This window comes from Camelina sativa, chromosome 1 (assembly GCF_000633955.1).
Source record: "Camelina sativa cultivar DH55 chromosome 1, Cs, whole genome shotgun sequence".
NCBI lineage: Eukaryota > Viridiplantae > Streptophyta > Magnoliopsida > Brassicales > Brassicaceae > Camelina > Camelina sativa.
In genome coordinates this window covers 21367319-21384894 of record NC_025685.1, presented here as the reverse complement: position 1 = coordinate 21384894, position 17576 = coordinate 21367319, and the positions used below count along the sequence as shown (strand labels likewise).

Sequence of the window (17576 nt, the reverse complement as noted above, 5' to 3'; positions counted from 1 at the left end):
AAGTCCTTAGACCAGCTAACGACTCATCTTTATTTTGTTTCAAGATCATTTTGTAGCCAAAGCTCATATCATCGTCCCAATCCAAAGTCGAGAGAAAGGGAGTAGGCACATTACGTTTTTTATCCAATTAATAAATTAATTTTATTTTCATAAATTTATGCATACAATATGATTATGTGCATAAAACATAATCAACATTTTACTTTAATTTATAATAGCTTTAATTACTAAAAAATTAGTGTGTAAGTAAGTTATACTAATGTATATTATCATAAAATTTATAAAAATTCATAAATGATGTCAAAGAGGTTTAAAGAAACATATAGTTATAACTTAATTATATTTTGATCTATATAGTATAACAAATACGTGTTCTTAAAAACTGGCATATAATTATTACAAAAAATAATTAGTGATATGTGTGAGAATTTTATATTATTAAGCTATTATATATTTAGCTTTACACAAGTAAATATTTATAAATATGAAATATATACAAATTATGAAATTAAAATAGTTGACCAATACAAGAAACTAAATAAATAATTAGGAAAAGTATTTTATTGAATATTTAAGATTTTAATTAACTTATCAGTATGGGAACTGATTTTGTGATTCTCTACTTGTTTGTAAAGTTGTTTTGATTTACTGTTGGACTTCCATCCCATGTTCCCAATGAAATCATGTAGAAAATGATTTTGATCACTAATCCTCTTGCTTTTTTAGAAGAAAGCATGTGTAACAAAACATGATTTTAAACTACATAAAATTAGTTTTTTATTTTATTTTTGGTATAAATTAAATTCAAATATAATTTCAATAAAATATCTCGCGATGTAGCGTGGGTATTATCCTAGTAATATTAAAAGATAATCTTATTTTCTTTAAAAATAAGGCAATTAAAAGAACGAACCATTTTCACAGGGATAATGAGAAGATCCACGTTACATGGAAATTAAATAATTTAATCATTACATGATAGTTTTTCGATTGGTCAACTACCGTGGCTCTCAATCTTAGCCACGGTAATGTCTTTTATTCATTATTTTCCAGATCATTTGAGCCTTCTCAAAGAATAACTGGATAGTAATAAATCATTATACATAAAGCAAAAAAAATAGCTCAAATTGTACTGAGGGTTAAACTTTAGTTGTGAAACATAAACCAAATCATTTAGACTAAAAACACTGTGATTCTCATTTTGAATTATATAGATGGTACATCAAAGGTTACTAGCTCTTATATCAACTTAAACTCTAGCGGTCAATATTGTTAAAGTTTCATCTGGTGATTGATGCCAATTTTTTGGTGAATGTTTTAGTAAATTTTCTAATGGTTACAACTTACAAGTAGTAAATAATAAAAACAAACCAAATCCAACTCAACTTAATCCCAGTTGATTTATTAAAACCGCCAAGCTGACGTGGCAACGAGAGGTCTTTCGTGCCAGCAAAGCAATAACCCTCCCTGTCGTTTCACCACGTGGAACCTTCTGACTTGCGCTTTCTCCACTAAACACTTTGGAAATCAACGAATTGGCTCAACGGAACCATCCTCATCCCCGCCGAACAGAACGCTTCTCGCCACGTCATCATCTCCCCTCCTCTCTTATCCGCAGCCGCTTCGACCGCAGCCGCGATTCGTGGTCGCAACAAAAATGTTTCAATGATCTTCTTCACCAAATCACCACCACCACCTGCGACTGCGGCGTCGAGAGATTCAAACACCGTCGTGTAGAACTCTAAACCGCTAACGAACTCTCTGAAATGATCCAACTCCTCCCGTCAATCCTTCGCTATCGACGACGACGACGACCTCCGGTGAAACTCGCCGTAAATCATTAACAAAACCGGAGATTCCGTTTAAACGACGGAAGATCACCGGAGATATCAAAACGACGGTACTCTCTCCTTCGACGAACCTAATCGATTTGAAAGATAACACCTCAAATGTACGCATAAGAACAAACTCAATGTGAAATCGGATCTCCAGATCCGCCGCGAATTGAGCTAAGTTCTCTTTAACGAGGCGCGTCTCGACGGCGAAATCCTCCATAACAACCACCGTCACTCTTAAAAATCTGATCCCGTTGACCGATTTCTCGGCGATCTCTCTCATGAGAGACGCGTATTGACCATGGAATCCGATTTCAAAATCAACGATGTGAGCGAACGGCGGCGAAGAAGAAGATGATGATTGATGTTGTTGTTGTTGCCAGGTTAACGAATCAAAGATCGCTTGATTCACCGTGAAATGAGAGAAGAGAGGGATCAGAGATACACCGGAGAACTCTTTGATTGCTCTGATCTTTTGAACGATTTCGGACCAGGAAGATAACCGGTTTTGATTCCGGTTTGTTCCGGTTATTAGAGAACCGAGAGCTTCCTTGAAGTAAAACGTTGCTCTCTTTAACGGCCTTCCCGTCGGAGACCTCAGACGTTGGTTGAGCCGTGACAATATCACCTGAGTGAGTTGTAACTCGTCCGAGTCAACACAATTCACAACTCGGATAAGATCTTCTACGAAATCGAGTCCACCTCCACCTTCGTTGTTGAATCCGTAACCGTGATCAGGAAACTCCGGCGGATGAAGCTGATCGGGAAAGATAGGAAGCAGTGGAGGATCGACGGCGGTGGAGAAGTGAGGAGAAGATGGGAAATTAGATGATTCTTTCATGATTGAATCCAAATCCATAGAACGCATCAGATGATCATCATCGTCTAACGGGAACTGATCGGAGACGAGGAGTGGTTTCTCCTCCGCGGTGGATGGGCTTGGGCTTGGGCTTCTACGGAGGTCAAGCACCGAAGTGGGTTCGTTAAAGCAAACGAGGTTTGAGTTACTGTTGGTGTCTGATGAAGCAGGGACTCTCATGTTTGAAGAAGGAGGGTTTGTGAAAGTGGGAGGTTTTGAATTGTAATTGTTGTATTTTTATATCAGTGTAATGGGACTGTAGACAAATTTTAAAAAGGACAATGAAAAAGGGTTGTCAAAAAACAAGTGATATATCATGGTTTTTATGTTTTTTAACCATGATATTAGGAGTCTTTTATAGTTTTTTGATTTGTTTTGTACGATGTTTTAGAGTTTTAACAGGTTTTCTAGGATTTTGGCATGAAATGAGCAAAATGGAGCATTTAAAAGGGATTTTGGAGCAATTCAGCTAAGAAAAAAAAACTTGGAGCCGAGGAATGATGAGAGTGTCGATCGACACTGCCTTAGCATCGATCAACACCATGTTTAGCCGAGAGAGAAGCAAGTATTGTAAATTTTACAAATCTGCCCCAAAGTTTTCCATATTTGCATCATTAGTCCCTGGCGTGTTTTTGGACATATAAATAGTATTTTTAGGTTTTAGAAAACCCTTAAGTTTTATTCTAGCAAGTTTTATTTTCTGCAACCCTGTGGGATTTTGAGAGCTTTTGGGAGAGAGATCTGAACTGCTTTGAGAGAAGAATTCATAAACTCTCTCTTTACTCTTTTAATTTCAATTGCTTATTGTTCAGAATTATGTTTTGTTCTTCATTGAATATGTCTGAGTAGTTTGCTTGTTAGGTTCAGGGTTTTTCACAGAGATTTTATGAATTATTAGATCTGTTTATTTAGGATTCTTTATCTTTCTAGATCTTCATCATAGGTTGTTCTTAATGCTAGATCTTTGATTAGCCATCTGAATTTAGATCTTAGGATTATTGATTGATATGAGAATATAATTGATTTTCCTGATAAAACCTTTTGATGAGCAAAATTATTTCTTGCAAAGAGATTTGATTTAGTAATTTTGTGAACAATCTAAACCTGTTTTTAAAGCTGATTTTTAACCTAAAATTTTACAAAGAGATTTGAATTTTCTGGTTTTAAATTTAGATAATAATTGCAATGAAACTTAATTATTTTACCAAAGAGTTTAGAGTTCTAGATCTGATTTTAATTGCTTGAATCCGATTTAATTATTGATTTAATATTTTGTAATTACAATGACCTCTTAATTTGAGAGAGTAGCCCTAAGGTTTAATTTGAGCATATCAAGAAGGAAAAAAAAAAGGTTGTGTACATATATATATATATATATATATAATTCATGTAGCTAAATCAGGAAAATAAAAGCATAAAGTTTTTGTGTAACCATAATATTGTAAAACAATTTGACCAAAGAAAACTACCTAGTTATGAAAATCATATTGCGGTTGTACGTTGTTACTTGTTGTTTACTTGTTAAAAACCTAGCTATAGCAAGTAGCCACTAGTTCAGTGTAATAGATAGATTTACTATAAAGTTTAGATCGGTAATGCATATCACACATGATAACTCTAGTTCAAACAAACAAACAAGTGTACATGTTGTTTTAGCATAATTGCATGTAGTGCAATTATGCAAATTCTTCACTCTTAATTCATATCAAACACTTGAGGCCAAATTGGAGAGCAGTGTCAGATTTAGGAATCATTCTGGTATATAGTCTTACGCGTTACAGCACAATATCATAGTTGCTTCCCATAACTTCTCATCAGCCATCTAAACCAAACCACAGCACAATATCCTAATTGTTTGCCATAACTTTTCATCAGCCGTCTGTCTCTAAACCAAGCCATTTTACATGTGGTCATAGTTTTAAACAAATGCATTAATCAAATGATCTAATATTGCATGTCTATGACTATGAGTATTTTATTCATAATTTCCACGTTAGAGATTAAGAATTTGGAGAAGTTTATTGGGAGACTTGCAAAATTAGACTACAAACTTGAGTCAATTGCAATGTTAGACCCTTTTTTTCTCTTTCCAACATTTGCCACTTTCTCCCTATTAAATCCTTGTCCATTCATTGTATTCACAGAAATGCCATTATTTCTGATTCATTTGAATTTCTTGCGAAAATGTTTATTACATCCATATCCTCATCTTCTTTTTTAATTTACGGTTGTGCCACCACCATCAATTTTTCAAAAACCATGAACAACCAAATTTGAAGCTGTTAAAGCTTTAACAACCTGAATTTATAAGCTTAAATAACACCCAATGCTATGAGAACTTCATTTTCTTCCATATACTCTCCATTTTAATCCAAGAAAATTTGCAAGTGCATTCATCTTGTTATATGTCATGATTCTTGGATAGTGATTAAATTGGTGCTGGGTTTCTTCTATGGTGACTAAAGACGACGTCCTCGGTGCTTGACATTGCGAAACAACCACCGATAAGGTTATTTTCCGGTAGATTTCGTGATTTTCCTTGATTTTTTTGCGAAATTAGACTTCATTTGTTAGTCTAACCGTCATAATATCATGTCAAGTCTACTATGTGGTCAATTTTGCAATTAAAAATTTATCGAGTTTCGAACCCGTAGACTGAAATTTCAGTCTCCTTAATTTCATTTGAAAACAAAAAAATGTGGTTCAGACTGCATTATAATCTTTCTGTCGGATACTTCGTTTGCAGTCTACTAAGGTGTATTTTTGCAATTGACCAAATTATTGACTTTTTAGTTATGACTGCCGAACGAAGTCTTCTTCCGATAATAAAAGAGTATACTTCTGTAGTGGCTATTTTTGGATTTGACCAAAATATAAAAACATTGACAGTAATATTATTGATATAAAATTAATTAGTTGACTGCAAAAGAAGTCTACTGGTTAAAAAATTAAAATGTTGGTCAACCCCAAAAATGACCACGGCATACTGCAAACGAAGTCAACATTCCTGGAGACTTCATACGTAGTCTACTTGGCGAAAGTCAAACTTGGTCAATTGCAAAACTAACCACAACGAAGTTTACTTTTTCTAGTTGACGGATAGAGGAAGTCTACTTGTTAGCTAGAAGTCTACTACAAAGTTAATGGTTTGGTCAATTGCAAAAATAACCAGAGTAGACTGTAATCGAACTTAACTTGTCGAAACTTTATAAGAAGTCTACTCTGTTATATGTTTTTAATTGCAAAACTGACCAAAAAATTAACAAATGAAGACAACAAAAGAAGTCAACTATCCTAGTAGACTTCATACGGTGTCTGCTTTATTAAATTGTAATTGCAAAAATAGACCACACAAAATAGACTTCAAGGGAAGTATCTTCATATAGGCTAGTTTATGTCTACAATGTTGACATCAACATGAAGTCGTCATAATTTGAAAGCCAATTTATTGCAAATTGGTGAATAATTTTTAAGATTTTCTTGTTGTATTCTTTGATATATGTTATGTATTTGCTTCTATATGTTTTTGACATGATTATATATTATACATATGGAGAAATCAAGTTTTTGGTTTTCTTAGGCAGTTAGGTCATTAACTTAGACTTATTTTGGAAGTCAACGTGTTCGCATAGCTTGACGGCTATAGATAACTCTGATTCAATCTCACAACTACGTGTTCGCATAACGTTGTTTTATTTCCTTTAGTCTGAGGACGAGCGAGAGAAGTGTGCAAGGACTGTTTACTGTACTAACATTGGCAAAATGGTAAAACTTATCGAATTTAGTCTGGTGATTTTCTAATCGCTTGTTTCCATTCATGAATTTCGATTATAGTATTTATCCCTCGTTTATAACATTATTTGTATGCTATGACTCTTTGCGTGTATTTTCAGGCAGTAAGTGCAGTTTGATCAAACGACTCGGCAGAAAGGACTGTTGATTTCCTTAACCGGTTTGTTGGGGCTGTCTATTGTACTTTATTTGTTTATAAGTTCATGTTAAATCAACAATAAGCAGTTCAATTGTGTGATGAAAAGACCTACAGTGTAATTAAGTAAATTGACACTATTTCTTTGTTCGTTTTGGCTTAATGTTTCGAATCGTTTGGGTTTGAGTAAACTATTAAAAATAAGTACAAATTTTTTTATCAATCAACCACAACAAGCGACTCATACTCTTCTCTATCTATTACAGCCTCCATGATCATCATAAGGTCAATCTCTCCAATAAAAATTCCAATAAAGAGTACTCTGAAACTAAAATTCCAATAAAAATAGCCTAAAGAAAAGCAGAACCACATATATAAATTAAAAGACCTTAAAATACAATTAAACGATAAAAAAATTCACAGGTTTTGGAATCACGACCAAATGTGAATACGATAATCTTGCATTGTTAATATTAACCAAACAAAAATTGACGCGAATCCAAGAGATACCTTCTATATATCTTCAATCTCGTCTTCTCTATCAGATATGAAGTAAAGGGGCTAGTTAAAAAAGGGCACTGTGGTAATCTTTTGACAAGGATACTACAGCTGAAAACTAGAGCTATTTTACAGAGAATATCTCTTGCCTGCTTAATTTTTCTCATCTTTTGACAAGGATATTACCAACATGAATAATTACCTCAACCAGATTTATATCTTGGAAGCCTACTAACTTCAGGTTTTGATGTTACTACCAAAGCAGACAACATGAACACCAAAAAAAAAATTAAACATATATATCTCAACCAGATTCATATCTTGGAAGCCTAATCCATGCTTTGTCGATATCACAACAATACGAGCATAGCTCCACACCATCGTTTATACAATTTGTGATAATAAGTTCAAAGGATCAGACACTCAAATAACTATGACATTCACTCAACACACTACAAAGAAAGAAAAGAAGCAAAAAGAGTAACAACTGCAATAAACTGGAATCAAATTCTCATATACCTACCTTTTTAGTTCTTCTTTGTGCGAAAATAAACTGTAATAACAATCAAAAAATATATATATATATATATATCTCAAATAAAAATCGATTAACCTTTAAAGCGAACCCCAAAACTTGAAACTTGAATACGTTAATTGAAGGTTCACCAAGCTCTTCCTGCAAAAATAGAAAAACAATCAATGGATTAGTACCAAATCATTAATACACTAAGGAGCAAAAGCTTACAAATTACAATCTTATAGATCTGAAAATTTCAATTAGGGATCAGAGTACCAATAGCTTATTGTAAGGCAAGATCTCAGAAAGATAAACATAGGAGAAGACAAAGAAAAGAAGAACTCGAGATTAGGGTTTGGACAGCTAAAAGGATCACCATGTTTGACAGAGAGAAGAGCTGTAGATGGCGAAGATGAAGAAGAATGATTATGATGATGATTTGATGAGAGACAAGATTTTTTTGGTTGTAGAATCGCTTATCGCCAGAGAGAGAGAGTCGAAAAGTGGAAGAGGAAGAAATGAAAGTGATTAGAGTTAGGGTTAATGAAAATTTGGTATATATACATCGGTTAATTAAAACCGATCGGTTATGCCCCGCCGAACCGAACTGAGCCGATAACCGAATTACCAAATTAATTTAGCCGATCGGTTTGTTGATCCTTTCACAGATCCAAAAACCGAACATCTCGGTTTAATTGGTTCGATTCTCTCGGTTCTGACCGGACGCCCAGATTATTAATAGTTAATGACATAACAAAGTCAACCACCAATAGTCTACAGAGAAGTCTACTTAAGCAAATCCTAAACCAAATAATTTTAATCTAATCAGTCTTTCTTCCCTTAATTTGACTCGTTTATATGTAAATTTATTTACTTCAATGCAGGAAGTCTATGTGGTTATTCTTTGTTCACTAGGTTACCAAATTATTTTTTATAAAATTTAAACTATAATTTAACAGTAGACCTACCGTTATGTCTTCACATATACTTAATTTATAATCTACCTTAAATAAATTTATTGCAGACTTCCTCCGGGTTATATCTGTCATTTCAGCTTCTGTTTTTTGTTTGGTCGTAAGAGAGTCAACTGTAATTTCAGTACCTTTAGTGGTTATGTGGAATATAGGGTCTACTATTGCATTTAAAGCTAAATAAAGGTATACAAAATGAAATTGTCCCAAGTTTATTAGATTAGGGATGTACTTAACATTGAGTTTACATGCACCGACAACCGTCTTATGTCACTAAATAAATTGAGTTTATCATATATAATATATTCATAACCAACTTTAATCAAGGCTAAACAGTTTCCCTAACATTTTGAAAAGCGTAAAAATTGAAAATTTAAATTTTGTATATGTACCCCCTCCATATCATAGTAATTTATTTTGACATTTGTACACACGTATCAATAAATTATTTATTTATAATTATTTTGTAATAGAAACATGATTTACTATCTACTTTAACAAAATTCAGTTAATAATAAAACAGAATGCAAAATACAAAATGATCATAAAAGATTTTAAATACTCTCTCCGTTTCAAAATATAAGATGTTTTAACAAAAACACGCAGATTAAGAAGTGTTTACTTTTTAAAAGGTCAACCAATCAGAAACAATACTGCATAATAGATAATATTCACTTAATCAAAAAGTTACATAGAAACTTGAAAACATTCTATATCATGAAACAAAAAATCTCTCTAAAACATCATATATTATGAAACGGAGGGAGTAATAAATTTAGCATAAAAAACTGAGGATAAAAAAAAAAATCTTAAAACATCAATTACTTTGATACAAAGGAATATTGTAAACATATATTATTTAATTAAAATGAAATTTAAGGAAAACCTAGTCGTTTCCCTCTCCAAATAATAATATGGATGAAGTTCTTGATGCCTTTAAATTATAATCTGAAAATCCTTGAAACTATTCGATAAGTGAGATTTTCACAAACTTTGTTTGTTGTTCAAAAGAGCATGCAAAATCTAGCATCTTATTTTCTTTTGATTATTATCTTTTTAATCAATCAAGCTGGTCCACATTAATTTTCCTTTGATTATTGTTTTTCTAAAACCATCTGTCCTACTCCTAATTAACTAAAACGGATAGCAAAATTTATATGAATCATTTCTTTGTCTAAGAAACTCTGAAAGTACATCCACCATTGGATGGATGTACACTTGATTTTGTTTTCCTTCTTTTTTCACTATCTTTCTCCATTATAAGTTCTTGAGTATGTTTTAGGTCATTCTTTTTCTTTGTATGTTATTAAAGCTTTAGTTATTTTTGTTTTTGGCACACCGAGTTTGTTTAGCAGAAAATAAAAAAAGAGTCAAATACTTAGGAAGTAAGGAAAACAAAGGAGATGGCCGATGATACACAACGCACATACGTTTCATTTAAAAGTAGAGAAAGCTTGAAGCTCACACAAGCAATAAAGGTTGTTTTTTTTTCCTTAGATTCTGATTTTATGTCATTCACACATATAAAAAATATCGTTTTCGTTAAAATATAACGCAGAAAGGGAAAATTTCATAGAAAGATCGAGAAAGTTTTTTTATTTTTAAGTTCATATATAGCGCTGTGCATATCTAAAAATAATGTCATTTAGATGGTTCAAAGTTCAAAATAGTGTCATTTAGATGGTGTTTGTTTAGCTTTCACGTAAAAAAGTAGGGTTTAAAACAGCAGACTACTTGACATTAATCAATCTGGTATCGAACCACAAATCATCATATGAACTCGTAACGTTTATTTATTTCCTTAACTATTCGTGAATCTTGTCCACTTATTTATACGTGATGACTCATGCATGTGTTACATAATTTTCGCTAAGTACTTCAAAAATTATTTTGACTTGACTTCTTGTGTAACAAATCTTTTGAGTAAGTAAATGGTTGCAAAGGGCAAGAAAAACATAGAAGTGTAGTTGTGACTTGTGGGGAAGACCAATAATTTACATTTTTAATAGCTAATGATATCTAATTAATCTTTCAAAACCGAAATTAGAAAGTTTTATCTTCGAATATTTCCTATCAATCTATGACATATGTTCATAACTCAGTCATGATCAAAATTTACACCTTTATTTTAAATCTATTAGCGGTATTTACAAATGGCACAAAACTTAGTCACAATTTTAAAATGTTTTCTTGATCGAACACTAGAGAAATATGGAATATTAGAAATAAACAATGAACTTTAACCAGAAAAAGGAGGGAAAGAGGTAGAGTGGAGTATCTTCAATCTCTTACAATTTGGAAAAGTAACACAATGAGTAGTCACATTCATAACATGCTTTTTCTTAGACATGGGGGAATCCTTTTGGAAGGTTGGATATGTTGTTTGGTATTTTAGCCTTTGCTCTAGTGTCTCGATTATTTTACTTTTTACACCTTTTTTATTCGTTTAATCTACTCCCTTTCACTCACATTTCCAACATTATATATTATCAACAATTACTCTTTCACACATTTATTCTTAACCAAATGTAATCGTTCTCTTCTATTTATATTCTTCCAATAATGTGTTCCTCCCCACTTCTGCTAGCATGCTCTACTTGACTTAGATCGAATTTATGCTTAGGTCATGATTAGTGTTAGTTTCAAATAAACGTGATCACACTAATCTGCTAAATTGTATAAGAACTTAATCAAAACAAGGAAAAAATGTAAGAGCCTGAGCAAACATTTTTTCTCTTTCTTTATTGTATACACGCAAAATACGCAGTTTTCTAGATCCATAAACACACCTCATGCATGCAACTACATTTATTCAGACAAGTAGGCATGACCAAAATTAAACCATAACTGGACCGTATCTGAACCGTAACCATACCGTAATTGTATAAAATGGTTAAAAACCGTAACCATTAACCGTAAATATATAGTTAAATTATATTAATCATAACAGTTAATTAACCGTAACCATATCAAAACCGTTGGTTAACCGCATAGTTAAACCGTAATTTGTTAACCGTAACCATTCTAAAAATATAACAAAATATACTAATAATTATTTATTTAATATGAATCATACTATATAAAGAAATATGAGTACACTAAAAGAACATAATAGTTATAAATAAATAATTTCAATTATATTATATCATCAAATAATATCAACCGTATCAAATTATCAATTAACTGTAACCATATATAACAGTAATCGCTTTAATCGGAATCGTATTTAACCGTAATCTTTTAACCGTTTATTAAACAGCTATAGTTAAAATTAAACAAAATTTTTAACTATAACTAGTGGTTAATTAACCGTAAGTCATAACCGTAATCGTTGGCCATGCCTACATACTCGGAAGTTATCACTACACAATATGGGAAATGTTTCACAATTATAACATAATGGGCTGGACGCCTGGACCTATATATTGCTTTTTCATACTTATCTCATGGTTATGTTACTTACCTCTATTACACATATCATTAGAGATATTGCCACTAGGATCTATAAAAATATTCAGTCAGAGTACAAACGATCACGACCTCTAAAAAAAGGAAAAAAAAGAAATTTCAATTTAATTTGCTTAAAAAATGTAGTTACCAATCACATGCAACTATCTTTTCTCGACGAAGTTATAATATTTTTCTCGGCGATGGTCATTCATGAATATTAAGATTAGTATCAAGAAATAATCCACCACCTGTCAAGTTACCGATACACGTGTTCACTTATTACGACATGTGTCCAAACACGGACCCGTCTGTGATCGTTGATAAAAGAGATGAAAGGTCTTATTTGAGTATATGCAACAAAACAATGTCGAGATCTACGTTACTTCCACTCTCTGTTTTTGTCTATCTCATCACCTTATTCCTCTGCACACAGTCTTTTCCCGACCAAAATGGCCTCGTCTCGTCGTCGTTTTCTTCCCCACTTCTGGTCAAGAGAGATCAACGCATGCCAATCGTTACGACTGATTTCGGAGAGATATCAGCCGTTCAGATCGGTGATGGATACCATCTTCAGTTCATAACATTGGAGCCAAACGCACTCTTGCTTCCTCTTCTTCTCCATTCCGACATGGTTTTATTCGTTCACACTGGTACGACTCAAGCTACTTATGTGTAACTTTGTTTCTCAAACTCTTGAGAGCTTCGCATGTAAACCGAAACTGAACCAAATTCTTTGACACCCCCACAACTTATTTTATTTGATATAAAAATTAAATAATTATAATGTAATTTAAAATTGATTGTTTATATCTATTTTGGTTGTAATCAAGATTGTATTACTTTTTATTAGGGAGTGGGACTTTAAATTGGGTGGAGGAGGAGAGCGAGAGGAGGTTAGAATTAAGACGAGGAGATGTATACAGGCTACGTTCCGGTTCAGTATTTTACGTACACAGCGACTTGGAGAGAGACGATGTTCAAGAGAAACTTAGGGTTTACGCGATCTTTGACGTGGGAAAGTGTTTAAACGATCCATGCCTTGGAGCCTACTCGAGTATTAGAGACCTTTTATTGGGTTTCGACGATAGAACTCTCCGGTCAGCTTTTGCGGTACGTTTCTGCTCGCTAAACTCATAAATGTACATGACTTGATTCTATTTATGGTTGTTGTTTCACTGATTTGTGTTTGTTTTTACGATATGGAAGGTTCATGGGGATGTTTTGAGTAAGATAAGAGACGCTGCGAAACCTCCCTTGATCATAAATGCTCTGCCGAAAAACAGAACACAAGGCTCGGAGGAGGATAAGTGGCAATCACGGCTCGTTAGGCTCTTTGTGAGAGTTGAAGACGTGGCTGATCATTTGGCGATGAAACCGATCGTTGATGCTAATAAGAAGAAAACAAGAACGTTCAATGTTTTTGAGTCTGACCCAGACTTTGAGAACAACAATGGTCGGAGCATAGTGGTAGATGACAAGGATTTGGATGCTTTAAAGGGTTCAAGATTTGGGTTTTTCATGGTCAATCTAACTGAGGTTAAGGCACTTAAAACTATTACAATATTTCCTTGATTTTGACCTCTTGTCTTTTCTTGATGTGACGTAAAAAATGAATTTTGTAGGGATCAATGATGGCACCTCACTGGAACCCTAGTGCTTGTGAGATATCGATTGTATTACAAGGGGAAGGCATGATTCGGGTGGTTAACCAACAGTCGTTGTCTTCTTGCAAGAACAATAGCAATAGCGAGAGATTCATGGTTGAGGAAGGAGATGTTTTTGTTGTGCCGAAGTTTCATCCTATGGCTCAAATGTCTTTTGAAAACAGTTCATTCGTATTCATGGGGTTTAGCACTTCAGTAAAGGCGAACCACCCTCAGTTCTTAGTCGGGCAAAGCTCGGTTCTGAAAGTACTGGACCGGGAAGTACTTGCTGTGTCTTTCAACTTGAATAATGAGACAATCAAGGGATTGTTGGAAGCTCAAAAAGAAAGTGTGATATTGGATTGTGTGTCTTGTGCGGAGGGAGAGCTTGCAAAGCTTACCAGGGAGATTGAAGAGAGGAAGAGACGTGAAGAGGAAGAAATTGAGCGAAAAAGGAAAGAAGCAGAGGAGAGGAAAAGGAAAAGAGAAGAAGAAGAGAAGAGGAGGCGTGAAGAGGAAGAAGCTGAGCGTAGAAGGAAAGAAGAGGAAGCAAGGAGAAGAGAAGAAGAAAGGAAGAGGGAGGAAGAGAAGAGGAGACGTGAAGAGGAAGAAGCTGAGCGTAGAAGGAAAGAAGAAGAGGAAGCAAGGCGAAGAGAAGAAGAAAGAAAGAGAGAGGAGGAAGAAGCTAAAAGACGAGAGGAGGAGCGAAAGAAACGTGAGGAGGAAGCAGAAGAGGCAAGAAAGAGAGAAGAAGAAAGGGAGCGAGAAAAAGAGAAAGCTAAAAGGCAAGAGGAAGAGAGAAGAAGACGTGAGGAAGAAGAAAAGGAGGCGAGGAAGAGAGAAGAAGAAAGGGAAAAAGAAGAGGAAATGGCAAAGAAACGAGAGGAAGAGAGGCAGCAGAGAGAAAGAGAGGAGGTGGAAAGAAAAAAACGTGAAGAAGAAGCGAGGAAGAGAGAAGAGGAGATGGCGAAGAGACGAGAGGAACAAGAAAGGAAGCGACGCGAAGAAGAAGAGATGGCAAAAAGACAAGAGGAAGCAAGGCATAGGAAAGAGAAAGAGGAGGTGGAGAGGAAGAGACGTGAAGAGGAGGCTATGAGGAGAGAAGAAGAAAGAAAGAAAGAAGAAGAAGCGGCTAGAAGAGCTGAGGAGGAACGAAGGAAAAGGGAAGAAGAAGAAGCAAAGCGGAGATGGCCGCCCCAGCCACAACCACCCTTCAGTACCATGGGAAATATGGTGGGTGTGTCTTAAAGTATGGAAACTTTCGTTTTTATAATTTCTTGAGTGTTCGTTTTGGTAAATCTGGGCATATATGTTTATGATATAAACTTTGATGTTTCTGACATGTGACAAAGGATGAGATTGTGACAAAGTGGGCTTTGAGTTGTATTGTGAGATGTTTAGTTGTACAAGCCGTCCTTATCAATATTATGAGACAATTCTCACATAGGTTAAACTAAGAATGGTTTTGTCATTCTATTGAACTCGAAATGTTTTGTCGCTAATTACCATAAATATACATCAAATTTCATCAATCGTAAACTTTTATTGCAAACATGTGTTGTTTCGTAACGTTGCTTAGACTATTCAATACTCCCTCCATTCAATGCTCTCTTTGTCTCTCGAAAACTGATGTTTTGTGATTTTTGTTGTCTGACACATATTTGATCACTTTTGATAAATTAATATTAAATTTTTGTAAACTTCTCTTTATCACTTTTAATAAATTAATATTAAACTTTTGTATACTAAACTTTTATAAACTTCTCTTATCACTTTTAATAAATTAATACTAAATTTTTGTAAATTTCAAAAAGTGATTATTAAGAAAATTTAATAGTCATTAGTTTATAAATATAAAATACTTTTTATTAAGAAAATAATATTATATTTAAAATTAATAATTTTTATTCTTTAATTTGTGTGAAATCTCTCAAACATCAATTTTTTAGGGACAAAAAGAGTATATTTTTTTATCATGAGAAAAACCGTCTCAAAATACTTTTTAAAATTTGAAGTATACTCAAATAAGTGTGTATATATAAGAGGAAATCTCTTTATTGAAAAGAGTATATAATTTCATGTTATTTCTAATGATATTTTGCGGTTTCAAATGAGGAAAAAAGAATAAAAGTGTAAAAGTTAAATTTTTTACAAACCAAATATAAAACGTATGTAAAACAATTATGCAATAAGCTACGGTCTACGGATTGCTTGGTTACATACAGTGTGTATGATACAATTATACAGAGAGCTGAAGTTTTTTGTTGTGGAAGTAACTAAAACTTGTAGCTTTTACAGCTATTTTACGAGAAACCAAATGTAAGAGGAACTCATAGTATTATAATCTTCATCACGCTAGATCACAGTTTCCACAAATCATAATATTAGCTGAAGCAAGAAGCAAGAAGCAAGCACAGACAAAAACAAGATCATCTTAGCAAATTCTTGAACTTTTTATGTAGCATCCTCTCTTTCTTGATCAAACACTTCTCTTGTTTGAGAAGAAGATGACGCAGCAGCATTACTGGCCTTCGAATACAATCCAAGCTTTCCCTCTAGTTTCTTCCACTCGGTTACTAAACGCGGAGGGAACTTCTTCTTCACAGTTCTAGCCACTCCTCTTGCGTCTTCCATTCTATTATTCTTCACCAATCCTTCAGTCAAATGCTTACACGTTTTGAAATCCGGAATCTTGTGCATAACCGCACTCTTCTTAAACACCGTTAAACCTTGATCATACAACCCGTTTATACACAGATGAAATATCAATGTCCTAAACGTCGCTGCATTCGGAACACAATCGTGTTCTTTCTCAAGCCCTTCATACACTTTCTTGGCTTCACCCATCATCCCTTTCACGCAGTACGCAGTCATAAGATAGTTATAGCTAACCGTATCAGGTTTCAATCCTACACTACTCATTTCTTCCATCAGTTCCTTGACACTTTCAGGGCTTTCCTTGGCAGCATTCATCAGTCTAACGTTATAAACCGTGTTATCCAATTCACAACCTTTACAAACCATCTCGTTCCACAAGCTTTCCGCTACATCGACTAACCCATTCTTATACAAAGACCCTAAAATAGTGGTGAAAGCAATGATGGTAACTTCCACGTCTTTAACCTCCATATCTCTCATAATCTCCATAGCTTTCTCAGGCGAACCAGAGTCACAATACGACTTAATCAACATACCGTAAGAGATTTTATCAGGAGTGATACTATTATACCTGTGAGGAATTTCGTCGAACAGTTGGGGGACTCTTTCAAACAAGTCAGAGTGAAGAGAAGCAGCGAGTAAGGCATTGAAGGAAACAACGGATCTGGGTGTGCCGAGCTGATCCATCTCCTCGAACATCTTCATAGCATGATCAAACATTGAAGCTCGTCCGTAAGATCTGATCAACGTAGAGAGAAAAGTCTCTGTTTTTATCTTTGGGCTGTTTTTGTGAGACTCGATCAGAGCTTCTATGTCGGAGAAGCGTTCAGATTTGGCGAGGCGTTGGACTGTTAGCTCCATGGCGTAGCGTGAGGAGAGAGGAGATGAAGGGTTTTTGGAGACGGAGTTGTAAATCGCTAAGGCTTTGTCGGGATCGTGTACTTTGCGGAGTTTGAGTTTTGCTTTGGAGATAGTGATTGGGGCGGGAGAAGCAGTGGTTACAGCGGCGGTGGAGAAACGGCGGAGGAAGCTCAGATAGATACGAAACGGCGCCATTGCAAGCAAGAGTCAGACCCACCGAGCACGGAGGAGGAGGAGGAGGAGGGAAGGATAGTGTGTTGTAAAAAAAAACTACAACAAATGCGTTTAGGGTTTAATAAGTAAGACTTTAAAAATGTGTTTTGCAAAAAAAAAAAAAAAAAAAAAAAAAAAAAAAA

At 34.3% G+C, this 17576-nt stretch overlaps 2 protein-coding genes and 1 pseudogene across 2 annotated transcripts; 1 reads left to right on the top strand and 2 right to left on the bottom strand.

Annotated features, from left to right (window-relative positions):
* LOC104700577 lies at window positions 1140-3001 on the bottom strand (annotated as a pseudogene).
* LOC104700570 (vicilin-like seed storage protein At2g18540) lies at window positions 12401-15147 on the top strand. Its single transcript, XM_010416097.2, has 4 exons — window positions 12401-12708; window positions 12909-13168; window positions 13265-13594; window positions 13681-15147. Exons 1-4 carry the CDS (start codon window positions 12423-12425, stop codon window positions 14947-14949), a joined length of 2145 nt encoding a protein of 714 aa, XP_010414399.1. The 5' UTR covers window positions 12401-12422; the 3' UTR covers window positions 14950-15147.
* LOC104700561 (pentatricopeptide repeat-containing protein At2g18520, mitochondrial) lies at window positions 15975-17485 on the bottom strand. Its single transcript, XM_010416086.2, has one exon. It carries the CDS (start codon window positions 17413-17415, stop codon window positions 16156-16158), a length of 1260 nt encoding a protein of 419 aa, XP_010414388.1. The 5' UTR covers window positions 17416-17485; the 3' UTR covers window positions 15975-16155.